General features: G+C 37.3%; 1 protein-coding gene across 1 annotated transcript in view; it reads right to left on the minus strand.

The window, feature by feature from the left end:
* Nucleotides 1-20,089, minus strand: part of nek7 (NIMA-related kinase 7) — a 67,115-nt gene extending 47,026 nt beyond the window's left edge. The window contains exons 1-2 of the mRNA XM_039668727.2: nt 19,888-20,089; nt 889-968 (exon numbers count right to left, since the gene is read on the minus strand). Of these exons, the coding sequence (XP_039524661.1) occupies nt 889-942 (54 nt within the window). The 5' untranslated portion in view covers nt 943-968; nt 19,888-20,089. The remainder of the gene's footprint in view (nt 1-888; nt 969-19,887) is intronic.
* Nucleotides 20,090-21,239: the final 1,150 nt, after the last annotated feature.

A 21,239-nucleotide genomic window follows, 5' to 3' on the forward strand; every position in this document is an offset into this window, starting at 1 on the left:
TGACAATTTGATTGGTCCAAACAGCTTTGGTTTGGGCATACTTGCTTCTCAACGGATCAAGTCCTCAATATCCAGGCTAACTAAAAATATTAGTCCGTAAACAATATTGTAAGAATTCACAAGTTGATGTTTTTACATTGACCAAATGACCAAAAACGGAATGTATGTGACGAGGCACATTTTACTTTTAAAACTTCTAATCTAATCTTAATCTTCTAAACATCCAGTTAGTGAGGATAACTGATTTACACACAAAATAAAGATACTGCCCATGTATAAAATGAATAAATAAATAAATGAGGGGTGATATCTGATGTTCAGAAAGCTTGTATTGGCAGTCATTAACAAGCGAACAAACATTAAGACAACAATAATGGTGTCATATGATTGGAGGAAATTAGTCTGGGCGTGTGAAAAGGAAGTATGACAAAAAAGAGATTAAGAGAGGAGAACGAGGAAGAGAGCGAGAGAGCAAAAGACTGCTAAAAGCAGCAGATTTCCAACACCTCTGTCTCTGGCATTGGAAACACATGATGGCTCCTGTGTGCAGGAAACGTTGCTTGTGCAGAGAGCAGAATCTCATTATCACCTCTCACCCACAGCACAGCAGAGAGACAGCCGGAGCAGACCGCCGCCTGTCTCTCTGCGGGTGGATTGACAGACACGGGGAGATTTGAAGGGGGCAGATGTGGATGTGGAAGAGGGCGACAGGCTTGTGCTACATGCTGCTAAGCAAGCAGGTGTTGAGTCAGGATGGTAGACGCCGAGAAAAAACCCCCAAAAAAAACAACTCAAGTAGCTTTGTAGAACCGCTATATAATGAGATTACAAAAGAAAGTTTGGCTAGACTGTATGTGTGTTTGTGTTTATGTGTGAGAGAACACAAACCTGTGGCTGAAACACTGGCACCGGTGGCTGCTGGCCTTGTGATTGGGCGTCCATCGTGACAGCAGCAGTCCCTTGCACCCCTGTGAAAAAAACAAAGAAACTAAATAAGATGCATCAACCGTTCCGGCACGGCTATAGGAACAAACCCTCCCTCCATGTAATAATCTCCAGTGAAGGTGGACGTGCGAATCTGGTAATAGAATTAGGGTTCGGAGAAGCGCTCCTGACAATCACGAGCTTCCGCGAGAACGGCTGGCCTGCGTCACCTCGCACGAGGAACCCGATCCGATGAGAACACAACACCCATTGTGTTAATGAGAAATGTCAAAGAGCCACGCTACCCGAGACCCTTCAAACTGACTTGCAAATATCAATTGTTAAATCAAGTGTTAAAACTTGAAACCCATGACTTGCAAAAATCAATTGTTAAATCAAATGTTAAAACCCATTCGTAGAGTGCCAAAGGAAATAAAAAAAAAAGACACAAAAAGATGTAATCAAATACAGTGGTCAAAATACTATAGACCCACAATTACAGTTTAAAACGAGAATATTAAGGACCAGGTCCACCTCTGAAACTCAATAGTATTATTAGTTACATTATATTTAAATCATACATTTAGTATACCGATAAATAATAATATGGCTTATTCTCTATTTGCACAGGGAACACACGAGTAATCAAATAACCATATTAGAAAAAAAAATATCTAAATTATTAAATCACAGACTAAATGTTGTAATTATTTGAAATTTAAACTAAATTATCCAAGTCAACTTTACTGAAGCGCAAGACAAAATATACGTTTGCCCATGCCATTGGATTCCATCGTAGGGCCATTTTTAAAATGGTTTTACACTACAAAACCAAAATATATTTGGTTTTAAACTCTTCTTTTTTACGTTTTGTTTAGAGTTAAAACCCCAAGTCTTTATTTTGGTGTGAAAACTGAAGGTAGATCTTCGAATTCAGCGTGTAGGCTTGCAACAGTTTCAACCCTGCCCATTAAAAATGTTTGAATTGCGAGCGTAAATAAACATTTAAAGATAACTATTTCCATGTAGATAAACCAACCAGGTTTCTTGAAGACATTTTCCTGTTATCACTGTAAAGCTGTATTGTGTTGAGCGCAATTATAAATAAAGGTGACTTAACCAAGTTAGCTACCTAACAGGAATTAGTTTTCAAATATTTTGGTGGTCCAAGTAATGCAAAATGTGTTCAAAATATTCCATTTTAATTCAGAAACAGATATCCTCTAGATATCCATTTTAGGACATAATAAAACAAAACAACAACATACAGGTTAACCACAAATGTCAACCCATAAATTCCTTCATTATTTTTAGACACAAAAACCAAACCTTGAATAACGACCGGCCATAAAGAACCTACTATCGGCTTGAGTCTCCTGCTCCTTGAAAGCCTACAGAGACATTAATGTGAGCACAATAAAGCGTATGTGCAAGTAAGAAACAGTGAAGACGAGTTGCCTTTGCAGAGCCGACGATGAGAAGGAATAAATTAGGCCTGAGCTCTCGTCGGTGACAGAGAGCAAATACAAAAGATGGCTGCGCGCTTTTCTTTACATCAAGCCGGGAGATGGGCCTGTGCGTGCAGCAGCCATCAAAATTTTTAATGATTGCTCGGTTGTCACTTCACTGCGGCGTGCAGCTCGGGTGAGCTCGTCGTGTCCTCACTGTACTGAAGGAATACGAGCGAGGGGTTACAAAAAAAAAGGAAACACTCCTTTCATAGAAAGGCCATTTACATGTCGCTCACCGCGGTGAACGTCCGTCTCGGCGCGTTGTCAGGGCTGAGTGGATCGAGGAGCTCGAGCCAATTAAAATACCTCATGCCGGTGAACGGAGAAACGGAGCTGAAGCTGTCACCATGGCAAAATAAAATCAGCCCGGTTTGTTGAAGGTTAATAACACTAATTAAGCACCAACCCCGCGTCGGAGATTTGAGTGGCAGCGCGAGCAGGACAGGGTTTGTTGCCACCGAAGATTTGTTTCTGTTAGCCATTTTTGCAGTTTAGCTAAATTTGTCTCCACATTAAGGATTGTAGAAACTGCTTGCGTGACGCATTTTCTCTGGGGAAGAAACAAGTCGTTAAAGCCAAACATTTAAACAGCCTCTCTACGAGTATGTAATTAGTACTGGAAGAGCACGTTTTTAAATTAATGAAACACACCCGAGCTCCCAAAAAAGGGTACTTATGTACACTTAGGTGAATAAATCTGGACACTAATTGGCAGTTTGAGACAGTCGTCAATGTATCAAACTGATAATACATTGTATTATCCTCCTAATATTATTATTATTATTATTATTATTTTACGCAATTCCATTGATCAGAATGACAAATCAAAATGCAATCACATAGCCACAGGTGAGTTTTAAAGGGATACTCCACTTTTTTTTTGGAAATAGGCTCATTTTACAACTCCCCCAGAGTTAAACAGTTGGGTTTTACCATTTTAGAGTCCATTCAGCCGATTTTCTGGTCCCATTGACTTCCATTGTAGGAAAAAAAATATATACTATGGAAGTCAATGGGACCAGAAAGTGTCTGATATGGTTACTGATATTCTTCTAAATATCAGAATATCAGCTGAAAGGTTTCGAAAACGGTAAAACCCAACTGTTTAACGTGTAAAATGAGCCTATTTCCAAAAAAAGTGGAACATCCCTTTAAAGCGAACATGAAATGCTGTTTGTAAACGTGACCGATCGGATGGAAGGTCAGAGGGACAGGTGTAGGTGTATATAATTTTGCCCCTTTGGTACAGAGTTTGCTGACATTTGCCAGTGTCAGCAAGGGATGGGTTGCTCTCATTGTTGGTTAGCTCTACTTCAGTTTCAAGCAGTTCAGATTGAGAATGGCAGCATAGCTTCTCTGATTGACCTATTCCGTGTCAAAATGACTCCAGGGCATCAGCGGTTTCCATCTGCAGCCCTTTGCCAACACCCTCATTAACAGAATCAATTAAAAACGCCACATGATATCAGCACAAAAGCACCCAAACAAGAATGATTACAGCAGTCGCATGCTCTGAAGATGACTATATGCAACACATTTCGACTGTCTAGAGAAACATTAATCTGCGCTTTTTCCACTGGCTATTTATGGTGTCCACGTGGTTTACAGCTGCATTGCTTGTAAAATTAACATACTGAAAAGAGGCCGCGGCAACAACTAAGAAGCTATACATAGCTTAGCATGATAAAAAGGGCCATCACGTGCCATGATGACAGCAACCTACTTGAAATAGAGGCCTGGGAGCTGACTAACAACGTAAGCGGCAGTTTTTCTGCATGGTTGCATAGAAAGACTTCACATTTTGATCCGTTTCTCACTCAAATTTTTTTATTAATAATGTGATTATTTCCAATGATCAGAGTAAGGACTTATCACATTAAGATGTTTACATGACGCGAGCAAACCTCTTCACTCCAGTTTACATGCGATTTTCATTATTCGCTAAAAAGAGTGGGGTTTTTTTTAGCCTGGATGCCAGCCTGAACCCCGTCCACAACATTTTCTGGTTCGGTCTGGACTCGATCCATTTAGGAGTAATTATGATCTGTTCAGAAATCGTCGGGCCAATCAAATTGCCAGGGCGGGCTACGTAATCAAAGAGTGCATGGGTTGAACTGGTTTCCCTCAAAGATGACTCCAGCTGGAGAATTGAGATGTAAAGATTACGCTATCACATCTGTTGTAAAAGAAATCAACAGCGCATGCATTTTAAAAGACGAACAGAGAACTGCAATGAAGGCATTTGTTGATCAGAAAGATGTGTTTGCCGATTGAAAACCCTGCGGTCGTTGCGGTTTCTCCTTTGGTCACACATATGGAGGACCAAGTAAAAGAAGCAACACTCATTTTACTACTTCTTCCAGCATGCGTGCAGTCGAGTTCTGTTCACAACTATGCATAGCTCAACATTCGTCAATTACTGCATTGCTCTGATTGGTTTTAGGTCTATCCAATTAAGAGCAGAGGTTCTTTTTTTTCTGGTTCGGTTAAGACACACCTCACAATCAAAACCCTATGGAGCAGTATCAAGACTATCAGAGTATAATGAAGTTAGGCTAGTTATTTTCACCCCCATTAAACAAAACAAGTATGTTCCAGCCACTGTTTTAATCATATTACATTAAATGCAAAACCCATTTCTATGGACGTATTGGAAAGTTATTCGCAATGCTGTTGTAACTAGGTTTGCCAAAACTGCATTGCTTTCTTTGCATGTCTGGATTAAGATATGGAGTAGACACTGCACAGTGAGTTGTGTTGACAAAGTTTAGCAATTTGGAGTGGAGGGAAAACTCCAGAATAATGTCAAGCAGTTCATTCATGAAGTTGTGTGAACAACACAGGTCATCCGCGTAACGTCCGAGCACATGCACACTTTAGTCAGAGTGGTAATAATGTGATAAAGGCGTTAAAATGACTGTTTATTGATATTAGATGTTCACCATTTAGTTTAATGTGAGTATGGTTTCTACAATTATGAGTGTATTCGCTTTAGTTTGATCTAAGTATTGCGTTATGAGGTAAAGTTGTTCACAATATTGCCAAAATCCAATTATGAATTGCATAAAATTTCGAAAAATTTAATTTACAGTATAACGCAGAATCGAACTGATTTTGGCAAATTTTGAATGAATAAATCATTTGTACTCTTAATCATGTGGACAAGTGTCTGTGAATATCAAATTTCAATATGCTGTCTGGATGTTTCCTCAAGTCTTTGTCTGAATGAGCAGCATACTTTCGTCTACTGCACAAGGCTCACGAGAAAGTTTTAGTTGAACTGAAGTTGACAGAAATATATTACAATTTGACATAAAAATCCAATCCCTTTCATAATTTCCATATTGTTCAAAGAAAATTCAACAAAAAGGGCAAAAATTTAAATAAGAGGATTTTTTGAGGAGTCTAGAAATTATTATAGATTTTATCTACACATTTTCATTATTCATTTTTACATTTATGAGCAAGAAACATAAAATAAATATCAGTAACTTTTCTAACCCTATAGATGCTAAAAGAGAACAAACTAAAAGTCTTTATTGTGTGTGGGTGTCTATCATTAATCAATGCAGCCTTTGGTTATGTGGAAATCATGAGTAATAATTTCTTATAACTTGGCAAAACGCCTGGAGGTTGCAGTGATTTCATATCATATTTCCAATAAGTGTGCTACTTTCTTTGAAGCAGGTAAAGTTAATCAAAGAATAGATTCACCCAGTGTTCCCATGTCCAGAATGTTAAAAGTGGACATAACTGAACCCATTGGTGGTACAGCAAGCACAACAGGGCAACTTAAGTGATCGTGTGATGACAGGCTGCCCTATATGTCCTTTATTCCCCGTTTCTTGGCTACTTTTCCATGCATGAAAAAAAGAAGCAACAAGAAAGGGTTGGATCAAGGAGTCTGGATGATAACTGGTTATGGTCCTAAATTAGCCTTTCCTCACAGGTGTTCACGCAGACCAGATCATACGCAGATGAATTCAAAAGTGCATGAAGAAAAGGAAAGCCAACAGTAGAAGCGCATGGTATGAACAGCACATGAAAGGCCGCTTTGAGCCTGTGAATACAGTAAAAGCAGTGGCCGTGATTATAAAAATCCTTTTTATGACAGCGAGGATGATCATTAATGATGGAATAGTTGGAAATTAAAAAGGACCGACATTTGCACATTAATTTAATCAGCGGAGAAGAAACATGAGCATAGAAGTACAAGTCGACATGGAGAAGCTCAAGACATGTTTGATGTTTCAGAATATGGTCCTGGCAATTATGCAGCTATTTAACGGTGCCATTTATGAATTTTAACTTGTCAAAGAGCACTTTTGATCTACTATCTGACTAACTGGACAATTAGGATATTTAACACTGTTCAATAAAAGAATAATGTTAATGATACACACACACACACACACACACACATAAACATACATAGTGCTATTGACTAAAAAACTTTTGTATCTTTCATAAGAATTAATCTATTTTTAATTCATAATTTATGGAGCGCAGCCTGTTAGACGGGTAGCAAGGGCACAGGTAAATATGACATTCATTATGGGTTTATGTGAGGATTGTTTAATGTTCACTACTTACGGTAAATTAAAAGTGGTTATATTTTTTAAAGCAAATAAATGTTAAAAAAAATAAATAGCTTTGGCTAGAATTAGTGTTTAAAATTGGGGGGGAAATCATTTTCATGACACTTCAGTAGCTGTATTAGTATCAGTAATACTGGCCTTCATTCATAAAAGATGCCATTAAACAAGTACTTAAAATATACTGTCTCTATATTAATTTGGAGATTAACTGAAATTATTACAATGTATATATATTTATATATATATATATTAAGATAAAAATGTAAATCATTTTAATTGCGATTAATCACAGAAAAAAATTGTGATTAATCTAGTTCATTTTTTATTGATTGACAGCACACATTTTTTTTTTATATATAATTTCTTACGGGCCCAAATCGTATACGTTATTTGAATAGTTATTAACTAAGCAGGATTTAATCAGTATCAGTATTAATTGACCCTTAAACAAATGCATGTTGCACCATATGCTCAATACACTGCTGTATTAATGTTCAAATATTACCAAGAATTTCATTAATCTCAATAAACGTTCAAGAAGCGTTATGTAAAGCAACAAATCCAGCCTAACTGTATAATATCCTGCAAATATACAAATGCCGCACCCCACTATTTCATCCAAAGGGCTGTTTTCTTGTACCCAACGATTGCATTTCCATAAGGAACCAAGTTTTGTGGTCTTGAGGGAGTCTGGGCCGGCCATCCATATTCCTGCTCGCCGCCTATTTATAGGCCTCCTTTACATTTTTCACTTTCACATTTTATAGGGTAATGATTATTTCTCAGCGGAAGTAAATAGCACAGCACAAATGGCCTCTGCATGTGAGGGCCGGCTTTGATTTATACCCACACACAAAGTAGTGCGCAGGCCTTTGCCTTTAATACCTGACTCTATTTTACGGCAAGTCTCAAAGGAGCACACTTTTGAGAGCACTACCGCTCTGCTTTGGGGTCAGAAACCCGCTACAGTAACGGCGTGCGAGCGTTTGTATCTCTTCCAAGTCGGCCTCCTTCAATCATCACACACACAAACATTGGACCCGGCGTAGGAGGCTGGAGTGCGCGCAGGTGTAATGATCCACTTCACGTACGCTTGAGTCAAAAGGACGTGGCTCGGAGGAGCTGGCAGGGCAGCAATAGACCCGGGCCACCTCGGCCTGCTGCCTTTTGTGTGCGTCTTCTCGAGGGCCAGTTGGATGAATCAGTTCTGGGCTTGGGCTTTTGTGAGTGTGCCGTCAAGCCTGCAGGTGTTTTATAGTGGAGGGTCTGAGAGGGAACAGTTAATTACCCTGCAGGGGCGTGCGGCTCCCCAAACGCTGTTTGATGTGCAGAGCTTGAGCGTGCTGAAGGGAGTCCTAAAGTGATGCAAATAATCCATTAGAGGTAACTTGACTAGCATGTTGTCTGCACAAAGATGACCGATTTGAATAACACAGGATGAGGAATAAACATTTTATCCAAATGCATTGTAAACATTCAGACCTCTTATAGTTACTGAGAGGATTTGAATGTTTATTGTATTGTTTATTTTTCAAAAAAATATCTGTTGTCTACAATGATTTTAGGGCAACATTTTCATTTACATGTAAATTTAAAACAGGTAAACTTCTGGGTCAAAAACAAAAAATTTGGATGTACTTGGCCGAAAAACAAAAACGATAATAACTAATGTCCTATTTTCTTTTAAGAATTGTATTAATATTAGACTTAATTACATTCAATGATTTTATTGGATCTGAAAAAAAAGCAAATAAAATATATTAACCACACTACAAAATATATTAAAATAATATTAAATCTAAATTCTATCGATCGTATCTATCTATTTATCGATCATATCTATCTATCTATCAATCGTATCTATCTATCTCAACAAATACTGCTTATATAAATAAATATAATTTTATATGTAATATATCTTGTGTATAACCAACAAACAGCCCAAAATTAGTAAAACAAAAAAAGTAGTCACTCAACATTAACAAACTGCCTAAAGTTCGCCAGTGGTTGCGCTGGAGGGAGTTCCCACTACTGGTTCCCAAGTAATGTCTGTGAATGACATGTTACTCTATGTTAGACAACAAATACGATTTCTTGCTGCTACAAACAAACATTTTGAAAGGAAAAGTCTAAATATAAATCTAATCAGTACATAAAATGCATAATATTAAAGATGAACGAGAAACAGTGAGTGCTCTTTGCCATCGCAGCTATTTAACTGCAGCAAACGGGCAAATACCGGTGTATCTGGGTTCCCAAAACCATTCAGAATCAGGCACGGAGTCAATACGGTGAATACCACTGTATGTACACGGTGAAATATCATAAATTATAGGACAGTTTCTGACTGCTAAAATGAGCTTCTCGTTCAACGTGCCTCAGTCAGACTTCACACTGAAGAGTGACGCACTCCACTGACTTCACTCCTATTGGTCGTTGCTCCCAAAAGTTGCTCTTAATTTGCATAAAGTAAAATAGATCTCAACTCTGTCGCATCGCCAGACACGCCCCACCGGTCGCCAACGGTCGCTGTCGTGCATTTCGCTGGAAAACGCCCACTCCCAATTTAAATGAATGGTATCGTGTCGCTTTGTCGCTTGTAGTGTGAACGGGGCTTAAAGGTATAGCGGAGGATTTTCTTTTTCCGGGTGGGTAGTCTATACTATTGGTCAACCTAAGTGTCAATCATTCTGGTGATATGTTAAAAAATCTTAAAAAAAAAGGAGCCATCTTAAAAAATAGTCTTGATAAGTCGATCCCCGAACGCCATTCATACAGTTCAGAAGTTCGTTGAACTTCATAGAGTTCAGATCACTCAGCACGACGTTCGTGGTTCGACTTATCGAGACTATTTTTTAAGATGGCTCCTGTCTGTATACGCGAAGTGAACTGTCTTCATAAAATATCTTCTTATTAAACGGTCTGTACACTTACAAAGTTCTCAATGCTTCGTTTTGTATGTATGGAGCCTCATTATGTTACTGCGTTAGTGTGGGGCTATTTTGAGCCTTGTTAGTGGTATAAACTAGCGATTTCTTTTTACTTACTCAATGCCCCCATTACTAGCATTATACGCTAAACAGTTTTTAGAGATAAAACTCTTTACATTCGATTATCATGAAAACAAGTTTCAGAGAACGGTTGACTATGTACTGATGTTTTATTAGACCAAAGGTTCATTGTTCGCCGGAGTTCTCCTTTAACCCTTATGCTGCATTAGGGACATTTTTGGTCTTTTGCAGTTTAATTTCTTTGACTATTTTGGCTGTTTTAATGCAAATGGTATGAAATTTGGCAAAATTGTGACTTTTTGGATGCATGTAAAAAATGTGATCCCATTTTGCAAAATATGTATAACACACACTGTGTAAATCAAATAGTAACACTCAGCACCATAAAGACCAAAAATGGCCCATTGAAACCCATTAAAACGTTGTTTAAATCTGAGGCTGTCAGTAATACATGAAACATGATTTTTGCACAAACATCCTTTCATTTTGAAGCAAAAGCATTATATTTGCATTATATAGTGTATTCCACCAGATGACGTCACTACATATTTATTCCCTATGGGTGGAAATGCACCTTATTTTAGGCAATAGGCAATGTTTAATAGATGGCCATTTTTGGTCTCTAACGCGCTAAGTGGGATTTTTTGCAAAGTGGGACTGTGATAATCCAAATCTAAAGTTTTCTCTTTGCATTTAGTTTATTGAAAATAATTGAATTTTTGTGTTTTTTCCTCTTATACAAATCGATGGTTTCGCAAACAAAACTGGTAATTAAAAGGGTTAAAATCCTGAAATTGAATACATTTTTGGTAGTTATGATGAGGACTGATGCTGGTTAAAAGATTTAACTTGGTAAAAGTGGAAAATAATAATAATATATAATATTTTAGGCAATGTTTAATATGTGGCCATTTTTGGTCCTTAATGCACTCAACGGTGTTAAAAATCTAATGCAGCACAAGGGTTAAGACCAAGACGTTTCACTCTACAATAAACAATGATTATGTCTTTTACATGACAACCTAATATCTGGTCAAACAGGTTGATATGCACAGTCCATAGACAAACTCTTCAAACTCACATTACAAAAAAATCATTTGATATACTAAAATACACAATGTTGGGTCAAATATGGACAAACCCAGCCATTGGGTTACATTTTTAAATTGCAATTTTAATCCAACGTTTAGGTTTGTCCATATTTGACCCAAAATTTAGTTAAAACAACCCAGCATTTTTTAGAGTGTATGTCTTTAAAGATTCAGTGAGTTGTCAAGTAAATCAATATCACTTCCTGATTGACTTCTAAAGAAAGCAGAGCATAAGAGACATTAATCTGATTTTGAGGGGGTGGGTTGTTCTAAGGAAAGCACTGCATTCTGGCCCCAGTTAGTTCTAAGGAAGCACTGCATGTAATTTTCCCAGAATACACTGCAACTCAGTGGAAATAAGTTCAGTGGAAAACAAATTCTGGTAAGCATTCTTATATTTTATTTAAACTCCAAGTAGCACTGAAAAATAAGTAAATTAAAAAATTACTATTTCACGTAATATTTGCGCAATTTCATTAAGTACAAAAAAATAACAATTACAATTGATATTACAATTTCAAATTATCAGTTTCAATCTAACAAGAATTAATTATTTTACCCAAAATGTTAAATAAATATGTACTGTTTTATCTAATATTTGTGTGCAATATTTCATGTGTCTATACGTGTGCGTCATTTTTCATTTAATAAAAGGGACAGATTTCAATAGAGTTAAGTCTATACACTCGTTGTAAAAAAAAAATGTTGATTTAACTTTTTAAAAAAAATTAAGTAATCTGGTTGCCTTCAAATTTTAAGTTCATTGAACTGGAAAAATTGAGTTAATACAAAGAAGGAGATTGATTTAAGCATCAGAAACTCAAATTATTATGTTATTTGAACTACATAAATTATTTAAGTTGATTTGACAAAAGAAAAAAATGTGATTACAAATCATGAAAATATCTGTTTACAGTGTACAAAATAAGTAATTTAACAAAGACTACAATATCTAATTACACATAAAAAAAAGAATGAAATTCAATCCAAATAATAATTGACTATTTTACCCAAGAAACTGTGTGAAATACATGATTCAATACTGAATGCTATCAATAAAATAAACAGTTCAATCAACAAACTAACCATTTTCCCAACTCTTATATTTTAATCAATACTGATAAAAGTGTCAATTAAAAAAAGCTTAGTCTAAATACAAAATGTGTTACTGTTATCATTTAGTTTGGATGCGGCTGTGTATTCAGAAGACATCAAGGCTAATATTTCACAGCCAACAAATGTTTTCTTGCATGATACAACTGCTTGTTACATGTGGCCTGAAGACCCGTGACCCAACGTGCGGTGGACCCCATGTCACGTGGTCTAATGAGGACTAAGCCATCTCACTGACCACAGCTAACCTCTGACCGCGACGGGATGTGACAACTTCCACTTCGGGCCTAAATTCCTTTTATTTGCCGCAGCCAGAGGTCAAGCCCACCAGCTCCAATCATGCTAATAGAAGCCTACAGTGAACATCCCTCCATCTCTAGCTCCTGGGCCCTTTCTTCTCAGCTAAAAGTTTGACAACGATTTCAGTGGCGTCCCAGCAATCACTGAACGCACGATACATTATTACCGTTATGCTCTGTATCACGCAGAACCAAAACAACAGATGTTGATCATGCTTCATTTCTCTGGAATATTCATGATGCAATAATCGGACGCATATCATAACACGATTTCTTCTGCGGCCTTTGACAGATCGTCAACATCACAATTCAGTCGAGGAAAGAAACATTTTTGTGTTTTTCTGCAAAGCGTAATGATATACAAGCCAATTAACTACTTCAACACTTTGGTCATGCAAAGAGATGTGATATCTAAAATGTATTCTAAAAACCATGCCAAAATTAGGGATGTGTAAAATAAACATTTAATCAAATATTTTTTGGAAAAAGCAATTATTTCACCAAATATTCTGGTGTTATAGTTAATTCTATAGATCTATTATACATTTTTAAAAAAATCAATCTACATGAAACTTTTACTATTTTAATCAATATTTGGGCAACATTTCATTCAATACAACAAAGTATCGATTAAAAAGTTCAGTCCACATAAACATGTACTGTTCAAAAACACAAGCAATTAACAAAATGACTTATTGATTTTAAAATCAACTGCTTGATAGGTTGATTGAACAACTAGTCTACTAATTTGTTTTAAAGAAGTCTTGTCATATTTGCCAAATAATATAAAAGTCAACCTTACTAATCAACTGGTGTCAATTAAAAGCCATAGTGCAGAAAGGTTGAACGGAAGTTATCATGGGGCGCTCAGTGGGGCCGTATATTGATGCTGGCCGTTCATGCAGTGAGGAGCTCACAGAAACCCTGAGAGGTCTATTCTCCACCCCATCTACCATTAGGTACTTCCCTTTCTATGAGCCCCTTCCATGCTTATTCATCAATTGCCCTTCACCCCTTTCATGAAAATACATCTGTAAAACTCAAACCATCTCATTCCACTATCTACTAGTAGTGCTTCTTCCTCAGAACACAGAGCAGAACTTAAAGAGAATGTCTTTGGTGAATCTTTAATGGGCCGCAAAGGATCTGCCCTTTTCATGAGAGATAAGGGTGCTGGGGAAAAACGCTGTAGTTGTACAAAGATTTTAGGGCTTGCATTGCATCCCCATTCTCAGCGATTTTACCAAACCTCTAGGTACACCTTGGCGCACAGAAACAGAATTGCTATTGGCTTGTAATTGTTTTGTTTACTCGCCAGACTGATATACTATTATATATGGTGGAATCATACACATTATATAGTATATCAGTCTGGCAAATCAGCTTATCTTGGTAAAATGGAACAGCTTTTAAATATCTGTACACTCTTAACACTAGTCAATCAAGCATTATGTTATGATATTATGGTAATCAAGCACTGTTTAATGATAGACCTTCAAATACAACTAAAACTTGCCAACCATGTATGAATGCATTTTTGCCATTTTAACTGAACTAAGGATTGGTGATGAAAATAGATCATAGTAATAGATTAGTTATTATTATAAAAAGATAATAATACTAGTACTAAATCACAATATACTAACGCACTAAGCCAGGATTGATGACCTGGGTTCATTAATCACGTTATCAACAATCGCTTGAACTGATTTACTGAAATTAAAACAGGGAAGGTAAAAGACGAGATGAGCCAACCAATGAAATTGAGGTTTGCGCATTAGTTCCGCCCACTACGGGAGAAACCGGCATGTCTTCTGCTTGTTCTTAAAAGCCGAATAATTCCAACTGAACTTTATTTAGACAGGGAAATGCAACAAAAAATATGTTGTTTATACTCGGCGGCGAGTCGGCAGTTAGCATCACTTCCCTCCACAAAAACCCAATAGGATTTTCCAATAGGCCTTGGATTACCGCAAAAAATTAAACAAGGTCTGTGATCAACAAAAGTTTGAACATTTTGTCCAAGATAATTTTCATAGATGACCTAAATGCAGTCGCAAGTAGAAAGCTAAAGGTAGGCTATAAAGTTTAACGAACAACACCACGGTTGCTTGACTTAAACTAGTTGTCGGAAGTGATGGTAACGTTGAAGTAGTAAATAGTTTATAAAAGCACAATTATAAACATAACGAGGCTGTAAAAGCGGACTGAGTTTACCTTTTTGGCGTGATGACGTTTAATATACCCGACTGCCCATTTAGCCACTTGTTAGCAACCACCCTTTTCAAAACACATAACAGCTTGAAAAAAAACACAAGTGGGGTAATACTGATGTATTTTATCAGTCAATCAATCAAATTTTATTTGTAGAGTGCCTTACAACAGCCAAAAGGTGCTTTCCAGTAAAAACATCAATAGACAACAATATATAAAAACATAAGTGTACATAATAAGCAATTGAATCGAGACGGAAGCTACATGTTAAAAGCTTGTCTAAATAGATGTGTTTTCAACTGCTATTTAAAAGTACTAAACGTAGTAATACTTCGTAGGTGAGGTTGAAGTGCGTTCCACAGGCTTGGGCCTTGGACGGCAAATGACCGACCTCCAAACTTCTTATATTTGAACTTAGGAGCCACCAAAGAGGTGTATTCAGAGGAGCGCAGGGTTCCGACTGGTTGATAGACCGACAATAGTTCTGCGAGGTAGGCTGGGGCCATACCATTGATGGCCTTGAACATGAACAGCAGAACCTAATACTCCACCCTAAACTGCATGGGAAGCCAGTGGAGCGAACGAAGGACTGGGGTGATTTGTGAGCATTTGGAAGCATTACAAAGTAGACGTGCTGAAGAGTTTTGTACCATTTTAAGTCGTACAATAAAACGTGAAAGTGTCTTGAGCTTATGTTCACCACAGACCTTATTTAAGCCATTTAATCAAAAACCCATAGACTTGGACAATGGAACCGGAAGTGCTAAAATGCTAACTTGCTTCCGTGTTTTGGCCAACAAAGGGATGTCATACCTGCACCACTCTATACTCCAAAACTGAGGCTATGTTTACACAGAAACGATTCTGAAGAGAAAACACAAAAAGTGGCGTTCCGTTATCACTTTTTATTCTGTGTTTAGACGAGCGTTTTGGGTGGGAAATCCACGTGCATATGGTAACGCAGAAGTGTGTGATATTCAATGTAGTATGCACTCCAGGCGGCTAGGTGGCAATGTGGAGCACTGCCACACAACAACACCAAGTCCACGCGCCTGCCTACAACCTTCACTCTCAAGCAGACTTTTGCGTTTTTACCTTTACACGGGAACACGGCGGTGGAGCGTTTTTAAGATTTCCACTCAGGAGGTTGGTGTCACTTTTTTGCATTTTCACCCGCGGGCATTCTCGTGTAAACAGGGCCTGAACCTGAATCAAATCTAAAACGAATAAGGAGCTTGAGAATCAGAATCAAATTGGAAAATCTATTTTCTACTGAGTACAAATAAATCACATGCATATATGGAGGTTTATTAGCTAATACTGCATTTTAAAAGGCACAAGACAGCACAGCAATCCGTTGCCTTTACTGATCAAGTTGGAAATGATTGCTGAATAAAAGCTAACTTTTCTTCATAAATCACAATCCAAATTGGCTGCTTAAAGGAGCTACAGTTTTGCCAAAATGCCAGTCCTTAAAGCTGATCTTGGATCAATAATGTTCATGTTTTAGAAAATAAAATAATTACTTCAGTTACTTTTATCATCAAGACCTACCCAAATCCAGTCTTGTGTTCCTAGTCTTGCTGTTGTACTTTTAATGGTCGACAAATGCTCACGACAAATGACAGATAAAAAAACACTTTGAATATCATAACCGTGCATTTAAAATGCGCTTGGCCTGTTAACAACCAGACAAAATGCTTGCAACATCAAAACATCAATATCAATGAGATTCCCTGGGATATTTTTGGCCGAAGCCAGAGTAAAAAACGCACGGTTTGACCCAGAGACCTAGAGATAGTAACGTGACAGACTCCTTGTTCAAAGAAACTGGCCTGCTTTCATCCCCGGCTTTTTCCCGAGCCACACTGGCCCAAGCCATCTGCTTTATTCTAATACGGGGCTTAAAGATGCTGTTTTTTTTCAAGGCTTCCCAAATACGATAAACAGCCTTTATGTAGCTCACCCCTGTTTACAGCATGCAGTATGCTGTGCTGTAAAATATTCACTGTTAAACTGTCAACGATGCTGGCCACTCGCCCGGACTTCACAGTATGGTGGCACTCGCCCTCAGTTTACGCCCCCCCCCACTTCTCGAGACCTTCCAGAGCAGTTCAAACGCCCCACGAGCTTCCAGGCTTGGCTTCAGGCACGTGTAAAGTTTTTTTTTTTGTTATTCGATGCCCTGCAAAGGCACCACCAAAGGTTTCAGAGTTCCAGCTTGGCGTGACTTCTGAAAAACAAAAAAGCGCCACAGCTTCCGCCTTCAGCTCTCGAGCAGGCTGTTTGTTTCCCTGACTGATTGAATGCAGAGAGCAGGGTCCTGTCGCGGAAGATCCCAGAACGAGGGGGTGTTACGTCTCACTCCAGCCACAGACCTCGACAGCCCTTGGGCCGAAGAAACTCAGCGGAAAGCTGACGAGTGTTAGTATGCCAGGCTGGCGTGCCCGGCTATTTGCAACACTCGGGTATTGCGTATTAAGAGAGACAGGCTTTCAAAACACACGGCCTCTTGCCTTCTCTCCAAGTCATCCTGTGCGAAACATTAAGTGTCGTTTGCAGTGAGGACGTAACAAATGCCGATAGCGACCCGTACGAAAAGGATGTTCTTTTGGATCACAGTGCATATTTGTTTGTTTTTTCTCATATTTTGTGACAAACGCAGGCTGTCAGCATCTCCATTACTGTGTTCACAGTGGCATATGCATTGGGTAATTAGGCTATGAAAGAGTTCATTTCCTGGGGAAATCTAAAGGCAAAAAGGACGACAAATTTCACAAACACTTCTGTCTTGCGAAAAGAACTCAAATTGTGCCAGATCAGCCTTATATAAATGTCAAGATTACTTGCTGAATAATGACAATAAAACTAAATGGACACAAGGACACATATGAGGGTAAATAAAATATTGCCTACAAATAAAATGGGTATATTTAAATCACCTTAATGGTGATTATAATATTAAATACTTTAATATTACTGATTATAATATTAAAATACTATAATATTAAAAAAATAAAAGTCTGTAAATGTTCCATTTAGCATATGACCAAAATTATTTTTTTTCAGCAGCCAATATGATGTCTAGAGCGTTGAGTGAATGATTTAATGATGAAACTTGAAATGTCAAATGAGACAGACAAAAAATGTATTAGATTGAATTACATTAATAGATATTTAGGATAACACAATTACACCAATTTTTTTGTTTTAATAAAGAAATTAAAGACATTTTAATACACATTTTTAAAGGAAGTTGAGACCATTTGTTCAACATTTTCAACATTTAATTCAAATTTTCTGTTAATCGGACCACTTTGAGGTTTGAGGTTGATGGTAATTTCAGCCAAATATCATTCGATTTACTGCATGGAATATAAAAAATTCCCCTACTAAAGTATGTACTCTTTTACTGAAGAAAAAGTACACTTTTGAGTGTGAAGCAGAAGATTAGGCAAGTTTGGGGACATACTACAATGTCATAACTGCGTCTTTAACAAACTCCATTGTTGGATAATTCCTGTCACCATAAACTGGCCTGTCGATCATCCTGTCACTTGTCACAATGGCCTCATTTACACACTCCACATTTCAGTTTATTCAATTAATGCAAGAATTCTATTCACCTTATTTTCCCATCATATTACAAAATAAAATTCTCAAAATTTCACATCACAAAATAGAAATATCATTTCTATCTATGCCAAATATTCATCCTTGAGTCTCAGACCTTTGCAACAATATGACTTTTGTCAATATTAGTAAAAGATGAGATTATGGTGTAGTAAATTTTGTACGAATTTGAAACATGATGTCGCCCACTTTGGGGAGAAACCTGCTAAAAAGTTATAAAGTACCATTTCTTTCTAAACAGGTTTCACATGATGACTTTTGAGTGTTTTAGCTTTCGACAGATCGAATACCTAATATATGCTGATTATTTATATATTAAATATTTTATAGGGAAAAAAAATAGAGGGACACGGACAGTTAACAGGTTAAAATGATTTAATGTTCACATCATATTTTGCAAACCTGAAAATTGTCATTATTTACATTCATGTTGCCAGCTACATCCAGTGTGAATTTCTTTCTTCTGTGAAACTCACTTTCATTGCATCATCCATCACTGAAAGGTGCCTCCCTCAATCTGTCATTCTAATATTTGTTTTCCACAGAAAAAATAACATAGGCTAGGTTTGGAAAGACACGAGGGTGACTGAATGAACAATTTTGGGGTGAAATATTTGCTATAACAAGCTAAAAAGACCTATATTTCGACGTTTGAATAACAAATGTATTTAAAATATTGTGATGATTCATTGTTCAGCGTCATTCTAAACCTGACTCCACAGTAATTTCACTGGATGTATAAAATACAATGCAAAAACTTCTAATAACTTCTAACATAGGCCTATAAAAATATAAGTGACCGAAAGACGTGATATTAAACTTGTCCCCTGGTTCACTTGTATCATTGTGAACATTATGGAGGAGGTCCATCATGAACCCAAACATGTAACAACGCGTTGCTGTCAACAGCTGGAAAGTGTTGCCAAAGTAAGAAATCCCTCACACTCACATACAAAGCTTAGTTATGACTTCTCAAGAGGACCAGAGCATTAAATACCTTTGTTATTAGCTTTTAAGGTTATTTGGCCAATGTCAGATAAATTAGGAGTGAATTTCCCTCAACATTTCTACTGCATGTGTCACACTGACAGACGTTAGCTTAGCCACAATGCTCTAACTAACGTTAACCGTGCCATGTCACAGCAGTGGAAACACAACCAACACTCTTAAAACAGCTCAAAACTAACTCTTGAAACAGCGTAAGTGAATGTCTGACTGGATAAAAGATGTTTTAGTGTTGAATCAAATAATCTGAAAGTTTGTCTCGGCTAAATTAGTGCCACAGCAGCGTTAGCCTAGCGCGCTAACGCAAACTAGCCCAAAGTTCGGTCAACTTTTCCTCAGCCTTTTCTGTTATAACCTCGTATAACATTTAGCGCATAGGCTACACATTGCCTTACCGACTCAAAATATCATTGTTGAGTGACAATAAACAAGGAAAAGTGACATACAGTTTTTGAAGTTGACAGGAGGGAATGATGTTAAACTCTTACCAGGAAGTGCCAGCTGAGTTTCACGCGCTGAGGATGAGGATGAGGATGGTGTCCCAGACTGTCAAGGTCGAGCTCCTGTTGTGTTCTTGCACGACACCGCAACACCAACGCGAGCTGTTCGCGCGCGACTATAGAGAGTGATGTGTGTGTTCTGTTCGCGTCAGTGTGTGCGTGTGCGCGCTCCTTAACACGCCATTCCAGACCTGTGAAAGTTACACACACATCCCAGCATGCTCGAAAAAGAGGGCGGAGAACTTCACACAGGCCAATAACTTTAACATTCTCAGAGACAAGAGTAAACTAAGGCTATGCAGAAAGATGAGTTTCAGTTATATTCTATCATGCACATCTCATTTCACTTGCAAGTCTATTCTGCTCTATTCTTCAATGAAGATTCACATCACTTCTATTTTGTTCTGTTGTCCTTCACAATTATCTATTAATCTATTAAATTCTGAAGGTCTCACTATTCTATTTCACGTCACCTCATCTATTCTCTATAATATAAATTTCACTATACTCCTCTACACTTAATCTGATTTGTTTCAGTTCACTAATATTCTGTTCTGTTTCACTTGAGTCCTATCCTGTATGTTCCAATTCAATTTTATTCTACGGTATATTGCCATTTTCACCTCACTTCTATGTATTCTCTTGTATTTCACCACACTTCTATTTCTCAGAACACTAATATTCAAATGTTTCAGTTTAGTTCTATTCTGTAAGTTTCACTTTTCCAGTGCAAGTTTCACCTCACTTGTATTATAATGTCTTCTCTTGTTTGTACATTTCACCAAACTTGTATTTTCTTGTTTTTTTTCCAGTTCATCAATATTCTAATCTGTTTCTCTGCATTTCACCACACTTCTATTTTCAGTGTTATTCAATGTTACAACTTTTACCTCACTTCTATGCTATTGTGCTCTATTATATAAGAAAGGCTAACAACACTTCTATTTTATTGTTGCACTTTACCACTATCTATTATAATTTTTAAGTATATTTTTAAGTTTTACTATTCAGTTTTACATTATCTAACTTCTATTCTATTCTCTTCACTGCACTTCTATTTTATTTTATTCTGTTCTGCTTCAGTTCAAAACGTTATGTTCTGTTTCACTTCAGTTCAATTCTGGAAGTTGCACTTCAGTGTTATTCCATTTAGCAAGTTTCATTTCAATTCTATTTCATGACACTTTCATGTCACCACATTTCTTACTGACATTGGTGTATTCTGTAAATTATGCTTAACTGCTCTTTTATTCTGTAATTTAGTATTCTATTCCTATTTCATTTCCGTAAGTTTCATTTGTTGTCCTTTTCTATTCTGTATGTTTCACTTCTCTGTTTTT

Source organism: Pimephales promelas, chromosome 2 (assembly GCF_988280905.1).
Source record: "Pimephales promelas chromosome 2, fPimPro1.hap1.1, whole genome shotgun sequence".
NCBI classification, from domain to species: Eukaryota; Metazoa; Chordata; class Actinopteri; order Cypriniformes; family Leuciscidae; genus Pimephales; species Pimephales promelas.